General features: G+C 51.6%; 1 protein-coding gene across 3 annotated transcripts in view; it reads right to left on the bottom strand.

Moving 5' to 3' along the window:
- MASP1 (MBL associated serine protease 1) overlaps positions 1-24,517 on the bottom strand; it is a 72,018-nt gene that overhangs the window by 6,023 nt on the left and 41,478 nt on the right. Inside the window, exons 8-12 of one of the 3 annotated variants that reach the window (XM_062210275.1) lie at positions 18,974-19,111; positions 17,479-17,553; positions 5,268-5,405; positions 1,954-2,067; positions 717-902 (exon numbers count right to left, since the gene is read on the bottom strand). In XM_062210275.1, the coding sequence (XP_062066259.1) occupies positions 717-902; positions 1,954-2,067; positions 5,268-5,405; positions 17,479-17,553; positions 18,974-19,111 (651 nt within the window). Of the gene's footprint in view, positions 1-716; positions 903-1,953; positions 2,068-5,267; positions 5,406-10,717; positions 13,113-17,478; positions 17,554-18,973; positions 19,112-22,998; positions 23,167-24,517 lie in introns of those variants that run through there. The other 2 variants (XM_062210263.1, XM_062210282.1) reach the window with 2 other exon arrangements.

Below are 24,517 nucleotides of genomic sequence, written 5' to 3'. Positions count from 1 at the left end.
CGTGGGCTAACAACCCCATAGGGTATTCCCTCTAGCTGAGAGAGAAGGGGATCGAGGCATAATGACGTCAGATGACTCCTTTACCATCACCTGACTAGGAAATGGCAGCACTGAGAACTTGAACCTGTACTGCTTGTCAGGCTATTGACCCTCAGCCCAGCCTTCCCCTTCTGCTCTGCTCTGGGGCCTGGGGCTAAGACTATGAACTGGAAGGCCTGCTTTGCTTGCTAGTTTCCTGAAAACAGGATACCGGAAGACCTGCTGCTACCGTTGACGGCGCCCTTGCATGGGCAGCTGGCTCCAGCTGTCTTCGTTAGTATATCAACCTCTTTGTAGAAACCCAAGTTCTGGCTCCACTGGGCCTCTTGTTCTATTACCCTGGCCTCTTCCCTTTGCTCCCTCCTGAAGGTGCTGTCTCCATAGCTCAGCTTTCTCCTTCAATTTGTCCACCCTGCCAGTACCCTCCGTGAGATGCTCTGAGCTGCTACCCAGTCTGACTGTTGCTTTCCTATGTGTGCTTTCAGGCCTGCCTGGTTACTTCGTGCCTGCCTCTCTTTTTCCTACCTGGGAAAACCAGTTCTGGCCTAGCTGTTGAAGGGAGGCAGCTGGGGAATTCTGCAGACGTGATCGACCCAGTTACGTCAGTGCTGGAGCAGACTGCCTGCCGGTGCACCTGCAGCTCTGCAGAGGCCGGCTCAGGGATGGGGGGTGGGTACCTTCTGCTGGGGGCTCCTCGGGCAGGCAGATGGGCATCACGAAGTGGTTCAGCGTCGGGCCCGCCAGCAGCTCCAGCAGAGCCACATCGTTCTCAAAGGTGCTGGGTTTGTACTGGGGATGGAGGATGACGCGCTTGACGCTGAGCCGCTGTTCATTTTCATCTGACCGGAGCCTCCAGTGCTTGCCTGGGCAGGGAGAAGGTGCACAGGGCGTCAGATCCTACTCTGTTCCTCGTTAGTCCCCGGTCCTCTGAGCCCATGTACCCTGCCTTAGTCCTTCCACGCATCCCCAGCCATCCCACCTGACCTGCAGCTCCCCATGGTCTCCTGGCTTCCCATGAGCCAACCCCATCACCTTAGAAGGATCCTTCTCGGGTCTGTTGCCATATGTTGCATCCATATGGCACTGGAGCAGGCACTGGCTCTTCCATAAAGAAGAGCCAATGAAGCCTTGCCCTGGGAACACCCAGGCACTTTGCCTCCCTCCCTCTTTCCTTCCTCCTTCCTTCTTTCCTTCCTTCCTTCCTTCCTTCCTTCCTTCCTTCCTTCCTTCCTTCCTTCCTTCCTTCCTTCCTTCCTTCCTTCCTTCCTCTATAAAAGATTATTTATTTGAAGGCAGAGAGGGAGAGGGAGAAAGAGATCTTCCACCCACTGCTTCAGTCCTCAAGTGACCACATGGCCAGGCCTAGGCCAGGCCCAAGCCAGGAGCTCCCACGTGGGTGGCAGGGGCTCAAGGTCTTGGGCCACCTTCCTCTGCCTTCCCTTGCCTGTCCCTCTCACAGCCTGCCTGCTTCCTGCTTTGCAGCAGGAATCTACGTGCTTACGTCTCCTTCCTTTGTCAGACTGCAAGCTCCTGGAGGGCAGGAGCTAGGTCTTCGCTGCACTGCGCCCTGAGATCCGGGCTCGGTGGCAGTGGCTAAATAAGTGAGGAACTGAACTGAGTCAGCTGTGGCCTTGACTTTGTACAGGAGAGGGAAGGTCTGAGCAGTATCTGTGTGAGACATTCAGAGCCATGGGTTCATCGAGGCCTGAAGTGTCCTTGGAAATGACCTAGACCAGACTCTTTATTTCACCCTTGTGGAAACTGAAGCCTAGACCTCGATGGCCTGCCCACGGCCACACCGCCAGAGCCTGGGACCTGGTTGGGGCCCCTGACCTTCACCCTAGGTGTCCTGCCCTGGCAAGCGAGAGAGCGGCCATGTGTCTTTCCCTGGGAATCGTCTTGCCCTTCACTCACCCATGATGACTTTGAAGTCAGAGGGGCTGATCAGGTCTTCATCACGCAGGGTGGACTCCTTGGGATCCAGCGACTGGTGGAGGCAGTGAGCGGCGGTCACGACCCAGCGGGAGCCTGTGGAAGAGAGCGTGGGCACGCATGCCCTGCCCCACCCCACCCCATCCTGCCCCTCAGTATCTCCAGCTGAGGATCTCCCAACTGCCCCGGGGCGCCCCCGAGCCCTGTGAGTGCCACACCTTTCTCCACTGCTCTTACACGATTCTAACCTGAAGACACAGGTGTCAAACTGTGACCTCAGCTCCCTATTTGAACCCGGGGCCAGCACTGAGGGTTTGAAAGAGAGTTTCACGGCTCCCTGGAGCCCAGGGAGTTGGTAAGGAGCAGACGGAGCAGGGAGGGCCCACAAACTCGCTGTGTGGTTCTGGCTGCTTCTCGGGCCCGGCTCCGCGAAGTGTGGTCCCTGGGCCGGTGCAGCACCCTGCACAGGAGCTTCTTAGAGAGGCAGGCTCTCAAGATGCACTTCGCCCCATGAGATCAGAATCCACTTTCAAATTCAAAGTCCCCCACACAGTCCCCGTGCCCGGCAGCGGCTGAGAAGCCCTGAGCAGAACGGTGAGTGGTGAGCAGCACTGGCTGTGCCCTGGCATGCACGGGGGGGGGGGGGGGGGGGATGGAAAGAAGAAATCGGAGAGTGGGCAGGGCAGGCAGGCGGGTCTGGAACATTCCTGCAGGTGATTCTACTGCCACCCGTGTTGGGACCCCGAGGCCTGGAGGAAAGCAGAGCAGCCAGGGGTCCCCGGTAGGTTGCAGGCAGGGTGAGGGCAGGCCTCCAGGCAGTCAGCCCAGCGCACACCCTGTCTCTGCTGTCTTCTGCCCCTGGCTGGGCACTCCCTGCCTTTCGCTGTAATACAAGGGCAGGCTTCTCCGTCACCCTTCGGGAGAGCAGAGGGCAAGCCTGTAGGCAGTGGAGCCCATAGGTATCCCCAAGATGAGCCTGGGGAAAGACTGACTTGAGAGGTGGCAGTGCGGGCTCTCAGGTCGTAGTTCAGAGTCAAGGGCAGAGGTGCTTTGCTGGAGCAGGTGGCGGGCTTCCTTGGCGCTCTCAGGAGGGGCTATGCAGAGTTCCATGTAGGCCACTCCCTTTCCCACGCTGGCATTTTGACCCCTACCTGGGCTGAGGTCTCTCGGCAAGATGTTTCCAGGTGGATAGGGGGTGCTGAGGTACCCGGGTTAGGAACGCCTGGCTCAGAGCAGGGCTCCCGGCTGTTCAGATGAACCCCGGGGTTCGCTGCCCAGCTCTGTCCAGCCTCTATCCCTCGGCCTCCCTCCTGGCTCCTCCACCCTCCTCTGGCCCTCCCGGAGACTGAGCCACAGGGAAGGAAAGAGGCTGTAGGCCAGGACAGCTGTGGGGAGGGCCGGGGCGAGGGAGCTTTTAGCTTGGCTGAGAGCAGAGAAGTGAACTTCAGGCATCGTTCAAACCTAAGTCACAGGGAACAAGCAGGCGACAGACACCAATGCATGCAGAACCTTTTTGAACCTAACGAACACAAGGTTAAGAAAAGGAATAGCATTCTTGCACCACTGGGCAAGGAATCCCTCTGCTGTACAGGGCGTCAGACGGCGGCGCCTTCGGGTAGCGTCTGAGGAAGCAGCGCCCCCTGCCGTGGCTCCGCCTCACTGTGGTCCCTCTCTGCTTCCTTGGGGGGCTGTGCTGCATCGGGGCCAGCGCCCCCTCCTGTCTTTCCTGGTTCTCCTCTATCTAGGCTGTCTCCTGCCTGACCCTAAGTGTCATTATTCCGTTTCGTTTTTCTCTCTCCAGTAAGACAGAAGCCTGTCTCATGTTCTGGGTCTGTCCTCTGCCGGCTCTCTGTGCTTTCCTCTGCTGAGCTCCCTCCCCTTCTGTTTCTCAGTTCTCTCCCGCCCTGTGCCCCCTGGACCACCCTCGACCCATCGGCCTACCCTAGCTCCCTTTCACAGCCCTTGCTGCTGCTGCTGCTTTTTGCAAGACTTATTATTTTTAAAATTTATTTCAAAGATAGTTACAAAGAGAGGAGAGAGAGAGAGAGGGAGAGAGAGAGAGAGAGAGAGAGAGAGAGAGAGAGAGAGAGATCTTCCATCCACTAGTTCACTCTCCAAATGGCCGCAACAGCCAGGGCTAGACCAGGCTGAAGCCAGGAGCTTCTTCCACGTCTCCCACATGGGTGCAGGGGCCCAAGAACTTGGACCATCTTCCACTGCTTTCCCAGGCGCATTAGCAGGGAGCTGGATGGGAAGTGGAGCAGCCAGGTCTTGAACTGGTGCCCATATGGGAGGCCAGCATTGCAGGCAAAGGCTTAACCCACTGTGCCACAGCACCGGGCCCCAGCCCTTGCTGCTTTGGGAGGCCCTATCAAGAGAGAGCATGCATCGTTGTGCTTGTGGGAGTATCAGGATCAGCTCCTCAAGGCTGTTTTCACTTATCCCTGTTGCCCCTTTGCATATCCCTGGTGGCTGCCTCTCCGAGGAGCTGTCCATGCCGTCTGTGATCTGGAAGGGGGCAAGACTGACTGCATGGCTGCAGCCTAGGAGCTCCCACACGGAGGTGGAGCCACCAGGCCTTCCTCTGAGATGGGATCAGGCCTGGGACTCCACACTGCAATGGATCTTAGGCCACCCAAACCGGACTGTGGCAGGGACAGCCGTCCACTGCCACACCCTTGCTCCCGCCCCAGCCAGAAGCAGTGCATCACAGAGTTGAAATCGCTCCCCCCGCTGTGCCTCCTCATTTCCATCGCTCATGCCCTCTTCTCACTGTGTGGCTCTTACAGGAACCACCTCACTGAGTCACTCCTTAAATTGGCGCTGCTTCTGGGGGGACTTCCCAGTACACGCTCATAAACCTGCAGCGCATTCAGGAGGAGACCCACGTTCCTAAGATGCCACTCAAGGCCTTGTGAATCTGCCTTTCCTGACTTCCCAGCAGTGGGTTTCCCGGTTCTCCTCGATCTTACGGCACTGGCCTATCCTGCTTCAGGGCCATGGGCCCGCGCCCTCTGCTGTAATTCAGGTTGGAGGGGCAGCCTCCCCCACTCAGTCCTTCCTGGTGCCGAGAGCCACCAGGATTCAGAGGGTGTTCATTGCGGGAGCAGGACCACGTGTCTCCTGGTTCCAGCTAAGGGCTCTTCGTACCTCATGGGACTTCCAGTCCCGGATCCTGCGATGGACAGGGATTCTCAGTGGAAAACCCTGGGTCAGTCCCCAGGAAGAGTGCTGTGTCCCCTAGCTTCTACCTTAGCCTCAACCTGGGTCCCTCAGCCCCTCCACCGTCTGCTTACCTAGAAGGGAGCCCCCACAGAAGGGCTGCTCATTCAGGTGGGACAGCATGGCGATCCAGGGAGCAGTGCCAGTCTGCACTGGGCGTCCATTGAAGATCCTGGCCATCAGCGTGCGGGAGAACTTGGGGAAACCACACTCTGCAGCCAAGGGAGGACGGGAGAGGTCACACACCTGGCTCCCACTGCTGGGCTGCCGGTTCATCATCCATCACCCTGTTAGGAGCATCTGTGATATATGATCTCCCAGCATCCATTGCCCTTTCTAATAAGTGAATAGGCAGGCAGCTAGGTAGGCCTAGGTGATCTGGATTTCTTGCCGGCCTTGCAGTCTAATGTTATTTCTTTGCCATCAGTCTAAAACATCCACTTCCCAGGACCTGGAGGGAGACGTCATGATGGCCACATGGGTATTAAACGCCACATGGAGGTGCTGTAAAAATCCAAGATGACTTCAGGCTTCCAAGACCCCACCTTGCTTGCTTACTCATTTAAGGCAGCACCCCTACTTCATAAAAGAGTGGGGAAGGGGGTCTGGATTTTCCCTCTGACCGTGGTTGGGGGTGGTAGTCAGGCTTTTTATTCTCTCTGTCTTTAAACAGCCCTCTGGCCACTCACGAGGGGTAGTTCTTTGTGTGGGACAGTTTACTCTGACATCTGAATGCATGTTCACTCTCACACTTTTGAATAGATCTGTTCTCACTCGTGCACCACATATATGTACGTATGTCTGCTTCCGCTTGGAATTCTTGTCTTTGTAGGGGCAAGAACCTGGATTGAAAATTAAGGTCCCAGGCCCACATCAACAGCACCCTGATTTGCTATAGGGTCTGCACACCCCACCCCTCAGTCCTGCCCCATTCTGTTAGTCTGTGCAGGCAGAGTTGCTCTGACCTCTCCTCTGGTTTCAGGGATAGGAGTGCGCTTCTGGTCACAGCGCTTGCTCAGAGTTGAGCATGTGACCTTGGCTAGGCTGGTGAGATCTTAGGAACATTAGAAAAAGGGAAAATCCTTCTCTGCTGGGTTGCTGTACTGTTGGCTGTAAGCTCAGCTCTCACAATGAGTAGTTTACAGAGAGTCTGCTGAGAATGGTGCTACAAACACAAAGAAAGTGCCAAGAGATGGTGGTGGTGGGTGGCGAGAGACCGGGTGTCCTGATATTTGAGTCCTTTAATGTAGCCACACCAGAAGCCTTTTGGTATGGCCTTTTCAGTTCCCAGAACCTATAACCTGTCTCTCTGCTTTGCTCCTCGAGCTGTCTTGCTGGGTTTCTGTAACTTACAAATGAAAGAGTGCTGACCAATTAGGTGTCCTCATTATCTACCCCTAGGGATCTCTTCTCTGTACAGAAACCCTTCTCAGGGTCTGTGGAGTTGAAGACCCCCACAGGGGTCCACCTGCTGCAGTCCCCTGTTTCCCGCTGGCTGGGAGTCCCAGACACATGCACACCACAGCTGAAGTCCATGCAATCCATCCCGTCTACCCTTCTCATCACATGGAGAAAGGAACTGAGACCTACAGAAGAGACCTGACTGACTTGTTGGAATTTATCCCATGAGTCTGTGGCAAGACTGTCAGCCGCAGTCTCCTGATTCCCAGCTCTGGGTTTTTCCTGCCCTGGCCAGCACCACTGACTTAACGATACGGATGCTCCCAGCCCATGGATCTAGGCAGTCACCTGCCACCTTTGTACGTCTCATCAGACTGCAGCAAATCAGAGATAAAAGTGCTGCAACCTTGGGGACTTCTCAGTGTCTCCTAGCACCTTGCCACTTGTCCCTGGCCAGCTGCTCCAAGCTAATGTCCTACCTCCATTCCCAGTAGATGCTCAGAGCCCATTGGGTGGGAATTTGCCAGGCCATTCTGCTCCCTGTCTCCCCTTGTTGTGTACATTCTTCTCCTTAGAATCCATTATGTGCTCTGGATCCCCTCACTTCTAAACCCCTGGCCTTGGAGTTTTCCGTCCCTCTCCTGTGTTTGCCTTCTGTGCCTCTAACATGTGGTCGAGACTTCTTGTCCTAAACATCAGCTTCCACTGCCCTGCCTCCCACTCATTCCACAATCTCTCCTCCAAAGAGGAGTTGACAGTGAGTCCTCATATTCTTCCATCTCCTTTGGAGATGAAGATTTGGAAGAAGAAAGTGCCAGAAAATGCACAAAATTGGAAATAAAGCAAGCATCTGAATATTTAATAAACCTACACTTCCAGGGGGCGATAGAATGGCTCTGGGACCATGTGTGGAACTGTAACAGTGATGTTTACATATAAAGGAAGATGCTATTTTTTAAGCTTTATCTGAAGCATTTTTTCATCAGTCAGGAATGTTCTTTGCCCTTAGGGTCTTCAACCATTGAAGCTGGAGCTTCTATTGCTTTAGGTGAACAAAAGGCAGGTTTTGACTTTTGAAAGAGCAAAGCAGAGACCAAGGTCTGGAAATTCAGATTCTCATTTGAAGAGCTGGGCATTGTGGTAAGAATAAAAGGTTGGTAGGTTTCAAGGAACCCAAATCTGGAGACTTGAGCATGTAACTTTTTTACTATAAACCATAGAGAAAAAAAGGATGCATGGACAGTTTCTTGCCTCTCAGGAAAAAGTTGAAAGCCCTTCTCAGGCAGAGGGAAAGGGGAGGAGGGAAGTGAGAGAGGGAGGGAGGGAGGGAGGGAGAGAGAGAGAGAGAGAGAAGGAAGAGGGTGCTCACATGTGCTGTTTCATTCCCTCAAGTGCCCACAACAGAGAGAGAGAGAGAGAGAGAGAGAGAGAGAGAGAGAAAAGGGAGAGGGTGCTTACATGTGCTGTTTCACTCCCCCAAGTGCCCACAACACAACAGCCAGGACTGGACCAGGCCAAAGCTGGGAGCTGGGAACAGAATCTGGGTTCCCCATGTAGATAGCAGGGACCCAGTACCCGAGCCTTCACCCACTGCCTTCCAGCATATGAAATAGCAGGAAGCTGGAATCAGGAGTTGAGCCAGCACTCAAACCCAAGCACTCTGATAAGGCATGTGTTTGTCCCAAGTGGCCTCTCATTCGCCAGGCCAAACACCCAACTCCTACAGACTTTTATCTTTACAACAAATACATAAAGATTGTATATATTTATAGGGAGCTATGTGGGTGTTTGCTACCTGTATACATTGCATAATCTCTCATCAGGGAAAAATAATTCTATTTTCTCAAATACTGAATATTTCTTTATAGTAAAAATCATGTAAAGTCCTACCTTCTAATTTCTTCTTCATTTATAGAGAAATATACAGAACTGAAGTCACCCCACTGTACACAAGAACCCCAGGGCTTCTTCCTTGGTACTCATCAGTAAGCCTTTCCCCACCCCTCTCCCTGCCTCCCTCTCCGTGTCACTACACTTCGAACTTTTATGAGATCAACGTTTTAAAGACTGTGTGTGAGTGAGATGTTGTGACGCTTCTCTGTCTGTGCTTCGCTTATTGAACCTAACACAGTGGCATCCAGTTCCATCTATGTTGTTGCTAGATTTCATCCTTTCGAAAGGTTGGACAGCGTTCCCTGTGTTTACGTGCCACACTTTATCTCTTCACTTAGTGATGGTTGATTCTGTATCTTGGCTGCTGTGAGCAGTGCTGTCTCTTCCACAGACTGATGTCGTCTCCCTTGGATAGACCCCAGTGGTGGGATTGCTGGATCATCCGGGAATTCTAGCTTTAGATTTTTGAGGAACTTCCATACTGTTTCTGCAAGAGCTGTACGAATTACAGTCTTGCCAGCAGTTTGCAAGGGCTCCCTTTTTCCACATCTTCACCAACACTTGCTATTTCTTGTTTTTTTTTTTTTAATATATTTTCTTGTTTTTTAATGTAACTGGGGTGAAGTGGTATCTCATTATAATTTTCACTTGCATTTCCCTGATGACTAGTGATTTTGAGCACTGTTTTCTGTACCTGTTGGACATTTCTATGTTTCCCTTTGGGAAATATGTTTAGATCTACGGCCCAGTTTTTAAGTTGGATTTTTCTTTTTTGTATTCAGTTGTTGGAGTTGCTTATACTTTTTGGACCTGACCCCCTTGTCAGATATGTAGCTTATGAATATTTTCTCCCATTCTACAGGCTATCAGTTTACTCTATTGATAGTTTCCTTTACGGTTCAGAAGCTCTTTGGTTTGATGAAATCCCACTTGTCTATTTTTGCTTTTGTTTCCTGTGCTTTTGGGGTCAGATCCCAAAAAAATCCTTGAATTGTTTCCCCTATGTTTTCTTCTGGTAGTTACAAAATTTGTGTCTTACATTTAGGTCTTCAATCCATTTTGCAGTGACTTCATAGATGCTGAGAGGTAGGGGTGTAGTTTTAGTTTCATTCTTCTGTGTGTGGAGATCCAATTTTCCCAGCACCATGTATTGCAAAGACTGTCCTTTTTCCAATGCATGATATTAGCGCTTTTGTCAAAGACTAGCAGGCTGGAGATGCATGGACTTGCTTCTAGGGTCTCCTTTATGCTCCACTGGCCAATGTATCTGCATTTATGCCAGTGCCACGTTGCTTTATTTACCATACTTTTGTAATATATTTTAAAATCAGGTACTGTAACACCTCCTGCTTTATTCTTTTAGCTCAAGATTGTTTTGATTATTTGGATTCTTTTGTGATTCCATACAAATTTTAATAGTGTCTTTTTCTAGTTCTGTGAAGAATGTCATTGGTATTTCTCTAGGGATAGCATTACTCTGTAAATCTCTGTGGGAGGGTGTACATTTTAATGATATTGAGTCTTTTAGTCTATGAAACATGGATGTTTTTCCTTGTCACTGGAGCCTCTTCAGTATCTTTCAACAGTGATTTATAGTTTTCCCTAGAGGCTTCAAACACCAGCAGGCGGCCGCTCCCTGGGCACTGCCCCAGAGATGACAGTAGCCGCTTTGTCCCTGTCTCGGGGCGCTTCCACCTTGGAGTCATTCCCTGGACTCTGGAGCAGCACTGAGTGCTGTGGCCTCCAGCATCCTCTTGCCAGCTTCCCCTCCCCGACCCTGGAAGCACGTTCCCTCTGTGTTTCTCTGATCCCTTTCTGTGGTCTGCTTCTTCCTTGGGGCTTCTCTTCTCTCCATGCCTTCCAGCTAGTGTGTCCCTTGTAAATCCCTTGGCTCCCTTTGCCTTTCTGTACATTTCTTACCTCTGACACAATCTGCCCCCCATGCCATTGTACCATCTCTAGGCCAGTGGATTTCAAACCAGCATCCAACTCTGTTCTCGCCTCTGAATTGCACTGCTCCTTAGTGCCTGCCTGAATTCCAGCTGCCTTGCTCATAAACTCTTCAACCACAGCCAAACCAAGCCCTGGTCCCCACCCTTCTCAAGCCTTTGCTGTCAGTCCAGATGTCTGTTAACATCTGTGTCACCCACAGCCTTGTTGCCTGCCTTTTCTTCAACCCGCACAGTCAGTTGCTAAGCTGGTGGCGAATCACTAGGAGACGCAGAGAAGCTGTTGGTTATCCACAGAGGGTTTATTTCCACTGTAGACCCCTGACAGGAGAAACAGAGTGCAGAGGCCCCGTACAGAGTAGCGAAGCATGTGATACAACAGCTACGGAATATAACATCGTCTACATGCGCCATAGACATGGGAGTGTGCCGTGTTCTGATGAACCGAATGGAGCGGTGGACGCTTGCTGAGTATTCCCTTGGAAGCCCACTCAGGGGCTTCTCTGGTTGCCTTCCTCTGAGTCCCAGGGGAGAAGCATCACCATCAGCTGTGAGGGCCAGGGAGGGGCTTCTGGCCACCAGGGATGCACTCAGCCGGAGGACTTTGAGAGGGTCGAATGCTTTCCTGTTGTAGATGAGGAAACTGAGGCTCTGGGAAGGAAAACGATTTGTAAGCGATTCTGCAGCCGGTTGGGGCAGACCTGGGGCAGACCTGGGACTCCACCTCTTCCCAGTGCCTGCAGTAGTGGAGCTTGGCTTTTCTTGACTGCTGGCCCCTGGAACGCAGGGTGTGGATCCCTTTGAACGTGCTGCCAGGTGGACTCTCCAGGGGTGCTGGAGAACTCTTAGTGCCCCAGGCCCACCCTTTCTTCCGTGTTCCTGCCCAGAGCACAGCAGATGCAGTGCCGGGCTTCTCTTGCTCCAAGTGATCAACGGGGCTTGGGGCTCAGGTTGCCTTCACAGGTGACACATGTCAAGGCTGGGGGTGGCTTCATGCTTGTCCCAAGCGGCGGGTGTGAGACCCCTGTGGTGTCAGCTGACATTTGATAGAGGCAGATGGACAGAATTCACCTGTTCTTAATCAACAGTAGGAATTTAGGGGGTTGGGCAGCCCTCAGCTGCCATTCTCCTCCCCAAGTTACCATAAATCTTTGAGCTTTCTCTTTGCCTTTTGAAATTCCTTGAATGACCTAAGGGGCGGCAAGATGCTTCTGGGAAGGAAATTTCAGGGACAAAACTGCCCCCAAGGAATTAGCCTAGGAGAGAAGGGCCACCAGGCTGTGGTCCCTGCCTCCTCAATCCCGAATGGTATTTTCCTAGACGAGGGGCTGGAACTGTTTCCCAAGAGGGAAGAGCTGGGAGCGTTTGGTTCAAAGGAATCCTTGCTGTTAACCAGACCCGAGCTCGGTTGCACCCATGGGTTTGGTAAGTGATTAGGGGTGAACCAAGGCCCCTGGAGCAAAGCCCGGCTTGGAGAGGAGTGCTTACATTGGCCCGGAGGCCCTCTGGTCTGGCTCCCTCCTTGCACTGCTGGGGAGAGCAAGGCGCCGGGAGGAGAAGGGATTTGGCTGAGGTCACAGACTCAGGTCTCTTGCCCAGAGCCTTTTCTTCTTACCACATCGTTGCCTCTCAGGGTCCCAGGGGCTGTCTCGGGAAGAGGGGCCCCCCGCTAGATCAGTGTGTGCCCTTCCCTTTGGTCTGGTCAATATCATGGAGTGTGCTTTTGGAAGTGTGTGGTGCAGCCTCACTCGGGCTGGGGCAGGGTAGGCGGGCCCTGAGGATGTGAGCCAGCTCACCGCTCCACCTGCAGCTCCCCCAGGCCCTGGGGTGAGCCCATCTGCTCCCACACCCAGTCCACGTAGTTGGAGACCTTGGTGTAGACACCATAGACTTGCTTGCTGCCACATTCTTCAGGCCCCCCCCAGGACACCAGGCCTTGGGCCACCCAGCGCCGGCTCAAGTCATCAAGGATGACAAAGGCTCCGCCGCTGTCCCCAAGGCACGTGTCCTTGCCGCCCTCATAGTAGCCAGCGCAGAACATGTTCTCCGTGACACTGTAGTTGCCTGAGCGGGACTCATAGCTGGTTTTGCACTCAGCGTGCGGCACCACGGGCAACTTGACGTACTGTAGGATATCCGACAAGGTTCGGGTGCCACTGCTGATGATCTCGTCCACTGTCACATTGGGATTGGAAATGCCCCAGCCGGCCACCAGGCCCAGCATGTAGGGGGCTGGGCCTTCAGGCTCCGGCCTGGGCAGGCAGATGGGCATGACGTGGGGCCCCAGGGGCACGGGCTCCTGCAGCTGCACCAGAGCTATGTCGTGGTTATAGTTCTGGATGTTGAAGTCCGGGTGCAGCAGCACTCTGGCAGCCGAGCTGTTGACGGCCCCCGATTTGTCTCGCACGTCGTGCAGGCCCAGGTAGACAGTGACGTGCTCCCTGGAGACTGGGATCACTGTGTTGTCTCTGCGCTGGGAACGCAGCACGTGAGCTGCCGTGAGGATCCAGGACTCAGAGAGCAGGGCGCCACTCCCAAACCACTTGTCGTTGGGCACCCTCGAGGTGTCCTCCACCACTATGAGGGCCTGCCACGGGAAGAGGCCAGGCTCGGCATTGCGGCCCCCGATGATCCGCTTGATCAGGTTGGGCAGGGAGCGGGAGGGCTGGCCACACACTGTGAGGAGAAAGAGGGAGTGGGGACAAGAGACGGACACTGGTCAGGCCAGCGGGATGAGAAGAACCCTGAGGAATGCACAGCTTGCCCACTGTAGATTATGCCACTGTGGTACCCTGAGCTGCCTACGTTAGGCTAGCTTGGGGCTGCTCTGCCCAGGTCATCTGGGGATCTAAGCCTTTCTGGGCTGGCCTATCTTCCATCTAGTCCTTTCCATGTGGGGACCTGCTCTGGACCAGACCATTTCACGTTTGGGCTTTCTCCATCCCGAGCCACTTCTGTCTTGCTCAGACCAGTTTGGGCCCAGATCGTCTTTAACCAGGCCTATCTTTAGCAGTGGTCACTTGTCCCCGTTTTTCACAAAAGGCATTTCATACCCTTATGTAGGCCCATGCTGTGGGTACTTCCACCTCCACGGGCAGAGCAGGATGGGAGGGAACCGCAAGACTAGCCTGCAGGCCACAGCAGATGCTGCAGTGGGAATGGAGACTCCTGGAGACGACCTGGCCTTTCTATTGCTGATGTGACTCCAAGCCACTACATGTCCCTCCCAAGATTTCAGCTTTTGATCTGCCAAATGAAGCAGTTGGCCAAGATGATCTCACATTCTAATTCCTTTGAATTTTGTTTCAGTTTTCCCTTGGTCACCCACATTTTATAGGTTGGTAGAACTCTTCAGAGGTTAAAGATTAACCCAAGATGACAACCATCAACTTGAGATGCACGGCTTCAGTAGAGCCTATGACAGCTGTCTCGTCCTCCATACTACACTGCCTCATTACATATAAGCCCATGGGCATGAGTTCTGTAGACTCCTTCTCTGCTCTAAAGGACTCATGGATTGGTAGCCATGGATTCAAGGCCCAGGGATCCAAGGTCAGGGAAATGTGGCATAATCTACAAGCAATGATGCATGGGTCCTGCTATAGGCCACCCATCATTGTACCCAGGACCTCTGCAGGCCCTGCAGGGGGAGGAGAAAAGTCTGAGTCACTTCGTTCCACTGGGTTGCACCTTGAGAGCGCACACACATCACCAGCCTCCTCCAGCCACGCACTTCTGGCCCATGAGCAGAGGGTCTTCAGTACCAGCCCCCTGCTGGATAATAACAAGGTTGCTTGGACCTTTTCCAGGCAGTGTGCTTGGGCCTGGGAGGAAGCCTGGCATGCGTGTGGGCCTCCTCCAGGTTGCAAATGGCTAGGCTACACTCCTTGACTCTAGGTGCCTCCAATAGGCCTTCAGAGACCATGGAACATTTGAGTTTTGTTGGCAACCTCGGGATGGCAGCCTTTCAGCAGGCTAATGTTTTTCAGATGCTCTTCTTCCTGATGCCAAATGCTTCTTGCGTGATCCTGGGGAACCCTGTCATTCATTCGCCCAGGCCAGATGTGAACGGGTGTTTGCAACTCTCTGTGGTCTGCTCCTTCAAAGTTGAGGGCCAGGCTCCCAGTTACAAGCAGCAGACGACAAGGTGACATCTCAAGACAGGTTTGGGACTTGCTCTGCATAACAGTCCATCCAGTACTGAAAGGCCTCATTTGGTGAGGGACTCATCATTTGGCTCAATCAACAGCCACAACAAAGCCAGTGCTGAACAGTGTCCTTTTCCAACCAAGTCTCTTTTGGCAAACGCTGGGACACAGAAGGTCAGGGCTGCAGGCACCTCAGAGAAGAGCTGATTTACAGACAGAGAAACGGAGTTTCCAGGAAGGCAATTGACTTGCTCAGAGCCATTGGTGGCAGGGAAAGAGGGGAAACGCATGTCTCCAATGACTCTAGCTTCATTTTGCACTAAACTGCTTTTCTGTTTGACGTGCCCTTGTCCTTTCAAGAGGTTGAATAATGCAACGAGCCTTTGGCAATGTTCATTGAAACAGGGTCATTCATGTTGGCTGCTGCCAATCCCCTACTCTGTCTTTTCTGGGACAAAGAAACCTTGAATTCTTACAGCTGTAGCTGTGTAGAGCCATGCGCTCTAGAAGACAGTACATACTGAGATAGAGTCTTTAAGACAAACACGGGATGCTCCTGGAGTCTAGGTTACTGAGGACAGCACAAAACACGACCAGAGTCAGACAATGGCTCAGCGTTGCTTGTGTTGACACCAGAAGCCTTGGGTTCACCTTCCAGCTCTTCCCCTGACTCTGGAGGTATGCTTGGACAAGTTGCTGCAACATCCTCATCTTTAATTTTCTTGTCTTTGAAAATAACATTTGCACTCTTCCTCGAAGGGTAGACATCATAATGCTGGACAAAATGGCTGCTTCCATCCTCACTTGCAACCTGTTTTAATCTCAGTTTTTTAGAATGAGAGAATTTAGCAACTTCTGGCCTGGTCCAGTAATATATCATGATTCTGCTCAACACTGGGTGTTAGAATCGTATCACAACTTGTTGTATCCAAGATGCTTTGTACGAACAAAGAGTGATGACTGTTAAGAGTCACTGAATGTCATGGATCTTTTGGTCCTGCTCCAGCACTTCTAAAGTATGGAATACTAGCCCAACAGAGGGGCGGGGGTTACTTACCAGAGTAACCTTAGGTTACAGGTACAAAGCAGCATAACCAGAATTGGGATCCAATTCTGACTCTCAGCTCAGTGCACCTGTTCCTTCCAGAAGTTACAACATGGCTTCCTGGGATAGAATCCACTGTGAGTTTTCTTTGGCTCACATAATCTTTTGGCAAAATGGGGATTTGCACCTCCAGTTTGGCACAGATCTACCAATGCCATCTTCTTTGGGGCTCCACCACCTGGAGTCCTTGGGTTTGCTCCTGACCAAGCCTAATTGAAGTGAGTGGGATGTCCTTTCCCTTCTTTCCACCTCCTCATGAATTCTTCAGTAGACCTCTGGTGTGGAGTCTCCCTCCTGGTCCTCACACATCCTAGACAATCATGTGAAGCTATATCCCACTTCTCAAGGATCCCATAGCACCCTTGATAGCCAGAACTGACCCCTAAATGCTAACATTCTCTTCACTTGTTAAGGATTGATAGTAAAGAACTCCATAGCCTTTTCAATGTAATGACTAATCTGACAACTGGAAGCCTACTGAATCATTAATGAGGGATACTAAAATGTACTATTCATATAATACAGTATCTCAGCTTATCCAACAGTATAGCTTAGAAAAATACAGATGCCACCCAATACTTAACCATATTGCAAAGCTCCTACTCTTTGTGCAAGCTTGCAATTGGAATCAGGGAAGACATTCAATTTTCATTTTTGATCAATGAAATCTTTACTGGTTATATTATTTATTTACTTATTTAAAATTTAAATTATTTATTTATTTATTACTTATTTAAAATTTAAAATTATTTATTTAAATTATTTATTTATTTATTTTCAAAAATGTTAATCACTATAAATATTAAGTTTATGTTTTCCTAGGTTATTGGTTTCACCCTACTGTGTGCATTTTGGGGCTGTAATTTTCCAAGTCAATTTGAATGTGTAGGCATTGTGATTGTAATGTAAATCATCCATACTGGTAATTACAATGCCAAAGCAAATATCTCCAGATTCTGTATGCACAGTGACATCATAAAATTCTGTTCCCATTTTTTGGAAATAAAAGAGGCAGAGGCAGAGGCAGAGAGAAATTGAGAGCTTCTACCTGCTGGGTCTCTCCCCAAATGGCTACAATGGCCAGGGCTAGGCCAGGGTGAAGCCAGGAGCCAGTAGCTTCATTCGGGTCTTCCATGTGTGTTCAGGGCCCCAAGGACTTAGGCCATTTACCACTGCTTTCCCAGGCACGTTAGCAGGAGCTGGATTGGAAGTGGAGCAGCCGGGAATCAAACTGGTGTCCTTAAGGGATGCCAGCACTGTAGGTGGCAGCTTTACCTGCTACACCACAGTGCTGCACCCCTCCCACTATTTTTAAGTGAAGGCAGTAGGTAAATCATGGAGAAGTCAGCAATCAGAAAGACTTGAGCACACTGCTGTTTGGAAGAAGCTATTATTATGTCCCATAGTTATTTGTTATCTGTCTTTTGTCATCCTCTCCTTTATAGCATAATGGAACTCAAGGACAGGATGATCACTTTCTCGATTTCCCTGAAGCAATAGCAGGTGCACACACAGATTGCTCTGGATGAAAAAGTGGTTTGATAGGAGCAGAATTGGACAGAGAGGAGACAAGAGAGCTCTCGGTATAACAGAGTAGGCTGAATTTATAGTTTGGTTGATTTGAGAAAGTGTAAGGCTGTGTCACTCTGACCTTTAACCTTCTGAAGACATCTCTTAAGAAACCATCAAAGTATCATCCCTGCCAACTCCCTTTGAGCAGCCAGAGCAGCTGGAGCCCTAGGGCCTTGGATGGGAGACCTTGAGGCCTAGGATTTGGAGGGTGAGGTACCTGGAATGCAGGTGGGCAGGCTTCTCCCCAGGACTTCATTTGTCCAGATGCCTTGGGCAGAGCAGATATACACACCTGTGTGAGTGAAAAAGGAGGGCGGGAGGAGCTTGATTTGTAACCTGTGGAAAATAGATCTGGGTTCTTATTCCTCTACTGTGGGTCACTGCAAAAGTTTTTCAATGGTCTTCGGGTGCCATTTCCTCTGAGCCATTCCCCTTTGTGACCTGAAGGGTCAGACCATGTCCCTCTTCAGCCCCACATCACCACTGGCTCCTCCTTGTCCTCACAAATGACCACAGCTCTCTTCAGCACGCCAGCCAGGGCTCTGACACTGCCTGCAGCTTCTCCGAGGGCCGCTCCCCTCCCTGCCCCACACTCCCCAGCCCTGGACAGCGCCTCCTCCTCATGAGTCATAGAGACCTTGGTTCACACAGTCCTCTGCACATGCCCTTCCCTCCCTCCCTTCTCCACTTGGCCGCCATCTCATTTGAGCCCATGATAACCCTGTGAGCTGTGTCCCTGCTCCCTTTTTGCAGACTGAGGACTGGGAGACTTAGAAAAATTAGGAAAATTTTTTCATGGCTTGTGTGTGACAGAGGCAGAGCTAATGTCTCCCCTTTCCCAATCTCCTGAGGGCTCCTTTTCTGTTGGGGACCGAGCATAGAGGGAGAGTGTTGGGGTACCACAGCCTCACTCTTGGGGTGTGGGCTTGAGAGGCAGGGAGAGGTGGGGCAGGTGCCCAAGTGTTTTGCCTCCCAATTCCTTGTACACCTCCACTGGGGCCAATGGACTGGCCACTCTATCCTTTGCCCTTTGGCCTGTGTGCTGTGCCCAGCTCCTGGGGCAGCAAGGACTCCTCCTGTCTGGTGGCATGGATGTGGCCTGGATGCAGACAGCTGCAGCAGGGCTTGAGTCATAATCAGAAATTGTGCTGGGCCTCGGGTGAGGCAGCCAGATCTGCTCCTCACTCCACTCCTTCCCACACCCAGACCCTGTGCATATGAGGGGGCAGGTCTTTGAAGGAAGGACTCCCGCCAGGCCCACTGAATGGGGCTGGTCAGGTCAGATGTACCCACAGCCAGAATCTAAGGCAGAGAGTAGCCAAAGCAGCAACCCTGGCCATTCTCTCCAAACCCTAGGCAGTTTGAAGGGAAATGGGGGTTCTTTTAGGCTCTTCTTTCTTTTAGTTGTGCCAGCCTGTGGCCGTTTTGTGCTCCCACCACCAAGAGCTACGCTCGTTAGCAAAATCAGTGCTAGATTTAAATATAGGAGAAAAAAATGCCCAAGTTTTGGTCCTGAAACTCAGTTTCTGCATCTAAGTGGGGACAACCCCAAGAGCTCCTGGGATAGGTGAATGGGCTGAGGAGAAATGGGGGAGGATGCTCTTTGCATTAGGAGAGGCCGCAGGTTGAGGAGTAGCTATTCCTTTCCGAGCCTAACCCCGAGGCCCACGTGTGCAGGGTGAGACAGGGATGGGGTGGTACGGAGAGCTCACCTGAGCCATTGTGCAGCAGCTGGTAATAGGGCTGCTGACAGGAGTATGTGATCTCAGACATGTACGTAGTGAGGTTGCTCCTGGAGGAGAAGGTGAGCAGCCCGTGCTCCAGCTCTGCTGGGACTCCACAGTCTACCACTGGAAGAGAAAACGTCAGACGCCTCAACTACCTTTTGCTCTTCCTATTGGGCCTATCTAATGAGCTGGACTCAAATAGGTGTGCAGGGTGCACGGCTCCAAGAAGCAATGTTATAATCTACCTGAATGGTGCCCCTGGGTTCCGCAGTGCACCACGTGTTTCACTTCCAACAGCCCTACCTTTGGGTTTTCTCCCATCCATTACAGTACTACTGGGTGGTCAACTCACCTGATCTGGTGTCCATTACAGGGTGGGCCAGGTCTGCTGATACAAGCAGACCCCAACTCTGCCCTGCCATGAGCCCTTTCTTTTTTTTTTGACAGGCAGAGTGGATAGTGAGAGAGAGAGACAGAGAGAAAGGTCTTCCTTTGCCATTGGTTCACCCTCCAATGGCCGCTGCGGCCGGCGCATCGTGCTGATCCGATGGCAGGAGCCAGGTGCTTCTCCTGGTCTCCCATGGGGTGCAGGGCCCAAGCACTTGGGCCATCCTCCACTGCACTCCCGGGTCACAGCAGAGAGCTGGCCTGGAAGAGGGGCAACGGGGACAGAATCCGGCGCCCCAACCGGGACTAGAACCCGGTGTGCCGGCGCCGCAAGGCGGAGGATTAGCCTGTTGAGCCACGGCACCGGCCCATGAGCCCTTTCTTGACGTCTGGTTCTGCCGGGCAGTATTCTGCCTCTTCTGCCTAAGCACGAAGCCCCGTGGTTCAATGAGAAAATGTTGGCAGACATGACCCAAAGAATCTTCCATTCCTCCAGTCCCAACCATGGCTGAGTAAGAGTGATTAATGTGCTCACATCAGAGCTTGTCACCCAAAACACCAAAGCCAGAGAAACAAAAGCCCAGTTGCTGCCTGAGTACCCAGCCCACCTTGCTGGCTCTCTCCAGGTAGCACGCTTGGTGCAGAAGGCAGGAAATGGATTGGGATGAGCCAGTTTTTAGTCTTTGCTTATTCATTTTCTCCAGTTATTGGTAGCTGGTCACTGGGGTTGGCTGTAGTCCGGTATAGGACATGACCACAAATGCCTGCTCCTCAGAGGGGTCTTTGGAGGAGCTTCCATTCCAGCCAGGTCTTCCAGGAGTTGCCAGCACTGATGGTGTCCAGTGTGGGTTAGCCCATATTCATGGCTACATGAGAGACTGAGGACTCAATCCAGGGCCCTCCTCCAGAGGGGGATGCTCATGTCATTTTAGGTATGACAGCCTACGACAGAGCCCAAGAATCATAGAGGGATCCTTCAATTTCATGCCCGGAAACCAACCCAAGGGTGGGCAATCTAGCAAATGCTCCGTATTTCACTGATGAGGCCGGCCAGTAGACTTGACTAGTCGAGGTCACTCAGATACTGATGTCCAGATTGAGAACTAGATCTGACCTTGGACTCAGTGCTCTTGTGGTAAGTGGAGCCGAGCATTCTTAAGGGTCTGCTTTTGAGTTAAGTGGCCTCTAGCAGATGCTAGCTGGCTACTATGGATGTTAGTTGTCAACAGGTATTTCCCAAGTTTCACCTCCTCCTGAATTTCACTTGCATCCCATGGGAAACAGTGAGAGGTAATAATTTACCCTGAGTATTACTCAGACATTGTGATTTCCAAACTCACCTTGGACTAGAGCATTATCTACCTTAAAATGTAGGTGGTTCCAGGGCCCTCTGGGTTGAAGGAAAGGTGAAGAAGGGAGTCAGTGTGGATTCCCCTTATCCACAAGGAAGGCAAACACCAAGAAAGCTGGCTTTGTCCTGGCCTCCAGCTCCCCTGGACAAGCCACTCACATTTGTTGTGATCACCCCAAACAAATACTTTGCGAGGTAAAACGTTTGCAAGCCAACAGTAGGATAAGAGAGGTGAGCATAGTTATTATTAAAACTGGAAGGAGTTTTAAATTTGTCTTTCTGCTGAGATGAGGGCAGGCTTTTCCTCCTCTTTCAGGAAACATGGTGGTGCTTAGATATCGGGGTCACTCTTGTCCCCCGTAACTTTGATTGGTAGTTTGTTAGGAAAACGGCGCAGTCTCATCTATGGTGCGATCTACACCCTGACACCATCCTAGGCCCTAGCCCCTGCCGCCATTGCTGGAAGCCAAGTGGCCACATGGCCCAACCACCGATGTCAAGCTCCACCCCCATCCTAATGGTATTTGCTCACCACCCCCCTCGCCCCCTCCCCGGTAAAGTTTTAAAAGGACCTGTTTCTGAACATGTGGCTTTGATAACAACCAGACAGAGGGAGAAATGAACAGTGGAAACTAAGGGCTCACGTCAGCTTCGTTATGGTGAGCAGGGAAAGGGTGCACTGTTCCCGAGTCCACCTGACAAACAGCCGGAGTCTCACTGGGACCTTGGAGGCTACTTCCCGTGGTGAGTGCCCCAGGGCACAGCCAGCACACAGCAGACCCCGCCCCCTCAGCCTGTCCCTCTTCTCTTTACACAGGGTTAGTCCTTCTCTCTAAGGCTCTCTGTAGTCCTTTCCACAAATGGAATCAAAATGTCCTTCTCCTTCCTATCCCTTGGCACCCTTCCCTCAACTCCAACCCTGCGCCCTGTCTCCACGGTCTTCTCCTGCTGCCGTTCTCCATGCACACCTCCCTCGGCCTGCCGTTCTGAGCACGCTATACGACACTCCAGGGCCTCCCTAGAGAACTACACACAGTCAGCTCCCCCTGGTGCTCAGCCCCAGCCACCCTCCCAGTCTCATCCTTACCACCCTCGGGACACCCACTCCAACACCAGCAGAGCCTTCAGGGAGCCACCGCCCCTCTGCTGCCTCCCGCTTCCAGCAGAGTTCCAGCCACCCTGCTGCCTGGGAAACACTGCCCCCATGCTCTGGCTACCCTTGAAGCCTTCGTCAAACACAGCTTCCTCCTGCTAGCCTTTCCTAACTCTTCTAACTGGACAGGACAGCTTCCTTGTTCTAGAACCCTTTATGCATGTCCCACTGATGCCATGTGGCATTACTGTGTTGCCTGGCATTGCAATTATTTAGGCACATATAAAACATTCCTCTTGAATTATGGTTCCCCAAATCACATTGAGTACAGTGTCTGTTCATACGTCTTGGGTTTAACGTGATTTATTCAACAGCTGCTTGTCATTAGCAGCCAGTCCATCACCTCCCATGGTGATCCCTCTACCTCAGGCTGTCCCTCAAGTCTCCAGATTGCATTCTGCTCTCATCATGCGGCCGTTTAATTGCCAGATAGATTGGGTAATCACAACTGAATTCCAGGGTTCTCTGACGTGGCTGTGCAGATTGCAGCATCTTCACCACTGTTTATAAGCCAGGGATGCTCCACAGCACCAGGGCTGAGGACCACGGCTTTCAATTGTGATGACCATCGTTTTAAACCCTTTCATCCATGAAAACGTAAGGAACACAAAACTTGTAAGCCCCAGAGGAAAGACCCTCTAATGGTGGAATTTCAGCCCTTGGTAGGTCTGAGTGGGAGGGGTGATTTGTGAATGAGAAGATGTTCACAGTCTCAAAAGTCTCCAGATCCACAGCACACGAACCAGTATTTGTTTGCCTACTCCTGGCTGTTAATAAAGCAGCAACTGGTAACAATTTTGAAGGCAAAAAGTCACAGGTATTCTGGCTCATTGAAGTGTGAAGTGTGGACCAGATTAGAAATGAGGGTCCACTTTAACTTTGCTAGCCCAAGGCCATGTGATTGTACATTGAATCCTGTGTCTCTGGGATGGAAGGCATTTTTCCATTGAGAAAAGCACAAAGCACTTAGGGGTGCTTAACAAAAAAAGAATAAACCATTGTCTGTTCATTGTTTGCCGGAGTTGTGTTTGAATGATGGGTGAACCCTCAAAATGGAGAATTTTTGTTTTCGTACACGCAGCAGCTTCCGCTGCTGTGGCGGTCGCCTTGTCCAGCATCCAGCCTAATCTTCAGGAGAATGCACAGTGGAGTGTGGGTGGGTGGGGAGGGGTGGAGGAGCTCTAGCCCCAGGGGGTCTTGTGAGTGTTCCAGTCCTGGATGTCTGCACTGGGTGGGGTCCCGTCATTCATTCTGCCAATTGCTCTGACTCGGAATCCATTTCTCTTTCTGCCACCATGGTGAGGATCCAAGAGGGATCAGGAGACGCAGAGAAAGCAAGCCGAGAAAGGAAAAGAGAGAAAAGAAAAAGAGAAAAATTAGCAAGAAAGGCAGGAGCAGTTCATGCAGGAAATGCAGAAATCACTCCACCAGAATTATTAGGAATGCACAGCGCGGGTAGAGCCAGCGGGAAGGACAGTTATGATCGTGGAATCTATGCCGTGCTGAGAAGCTGCCCAGCCGTGCACCCTGCCTCAGGGGGGTCATCAACTTCTGCCCCTGGAGGGAGCTTTGCATTCAGCTGGTTCAAACCCTCATTTGATGGGGAGCACTCAGAGTAGAGCAGGATTTGTCACCAGAGCAAGGGGAGGAGGCAGGGCCAGGACAGCAACCCCAATCCCCACTTCTGATTCCAGAGCATACTTTTTGTCTCTTCCCAGCCCCTCGCCCACAATCCCTGTCTTTCCATCCTCCCTAGGAACCAGTACAGTGCCTGGTACAGATGCTCAATATCGCTGCGTGAGCATGGTTACCAGGTATGTCTGAAAAGGAATTTTCAGGGTCTTAATTCATCCAAGAATAGAGTCGCAGTAGGAAGGAAAAACTTTCTCCTTTCTTTAGTAGGAAATGACAGGGAACTCTGTTGTATGCCAAGTCCTATAAAATAGTTCTCTCCCATAGAATAGTAACTTCCCAATCAATGCTTCTGTTACAACAAAAAGTGCTTCGTCATGGGAAAAGATTAGGGATAGTACTGCCTGCTTTCACCAGTTGTGATGAGACAAACTCCATCTAGGAAGTGGGGAGATCAGGCTGGGGAATGGGAGGAGCAAGCTTCTATTGTGTCTTTTTCCAGGTGCTGCACATGTGTGACAGGTGTGCTAACTAACCTGTTGAGACCTCAGGAAACAGAGGTCAAATGAGCCTGAGTCAGTTGCTTAGGGACACTCGAAAGATGGAGTTCAAATCTGGAACTTCCTGACTACAAAGTCAGCCTCTGTCCTGAACACTCTGTAGCCTCCTTTCCATTCACCTTGTGCTGTAGGGCGTGTGGCCCAGAACCCAGCCACAGAACCACACACTGAGCCACGGGTTAGAGTCGCGTGTGTGGACTTATCTTTTCCCTCTGTATTCCTACAGAACTCTGCCCAGGCATCCAGGGAAGGCGTGCTGAAGCCATGATAAGCCCCTCCTCTTCCACAGTGGGCCCTGAGCCACATCATCACATTAAAAAGAAAAACTGAGAACACAGTCCACCTCAGAGTTCTGTCTGGGATTTGCCTCAAGGGAGCACCATGGCCTGAGGTATCCCCGTGGGCCCCTGGGCAATTCTCTGCTTAGGAGAGAGGGAAGAGGTCAG

The sequence above is a fragment of the Lepus europaeus genome, chromosome 2, assembly GCF_033115175.1.
Source record: "Lepus europaeus isolate LE1 chromosome 2, mLepTim1.pri, whole genome shotgun sequence".
NCBI lineage: Eukaryota > Metazoa > Chordata > Mammalia > Lagomorpha > Leporidae > Lepus > Lepus europaeus.
Note: the sequence above shows the minus strand (reverse complement) of the source record. Positions and strands in the feature narration are given on the sequence as shown.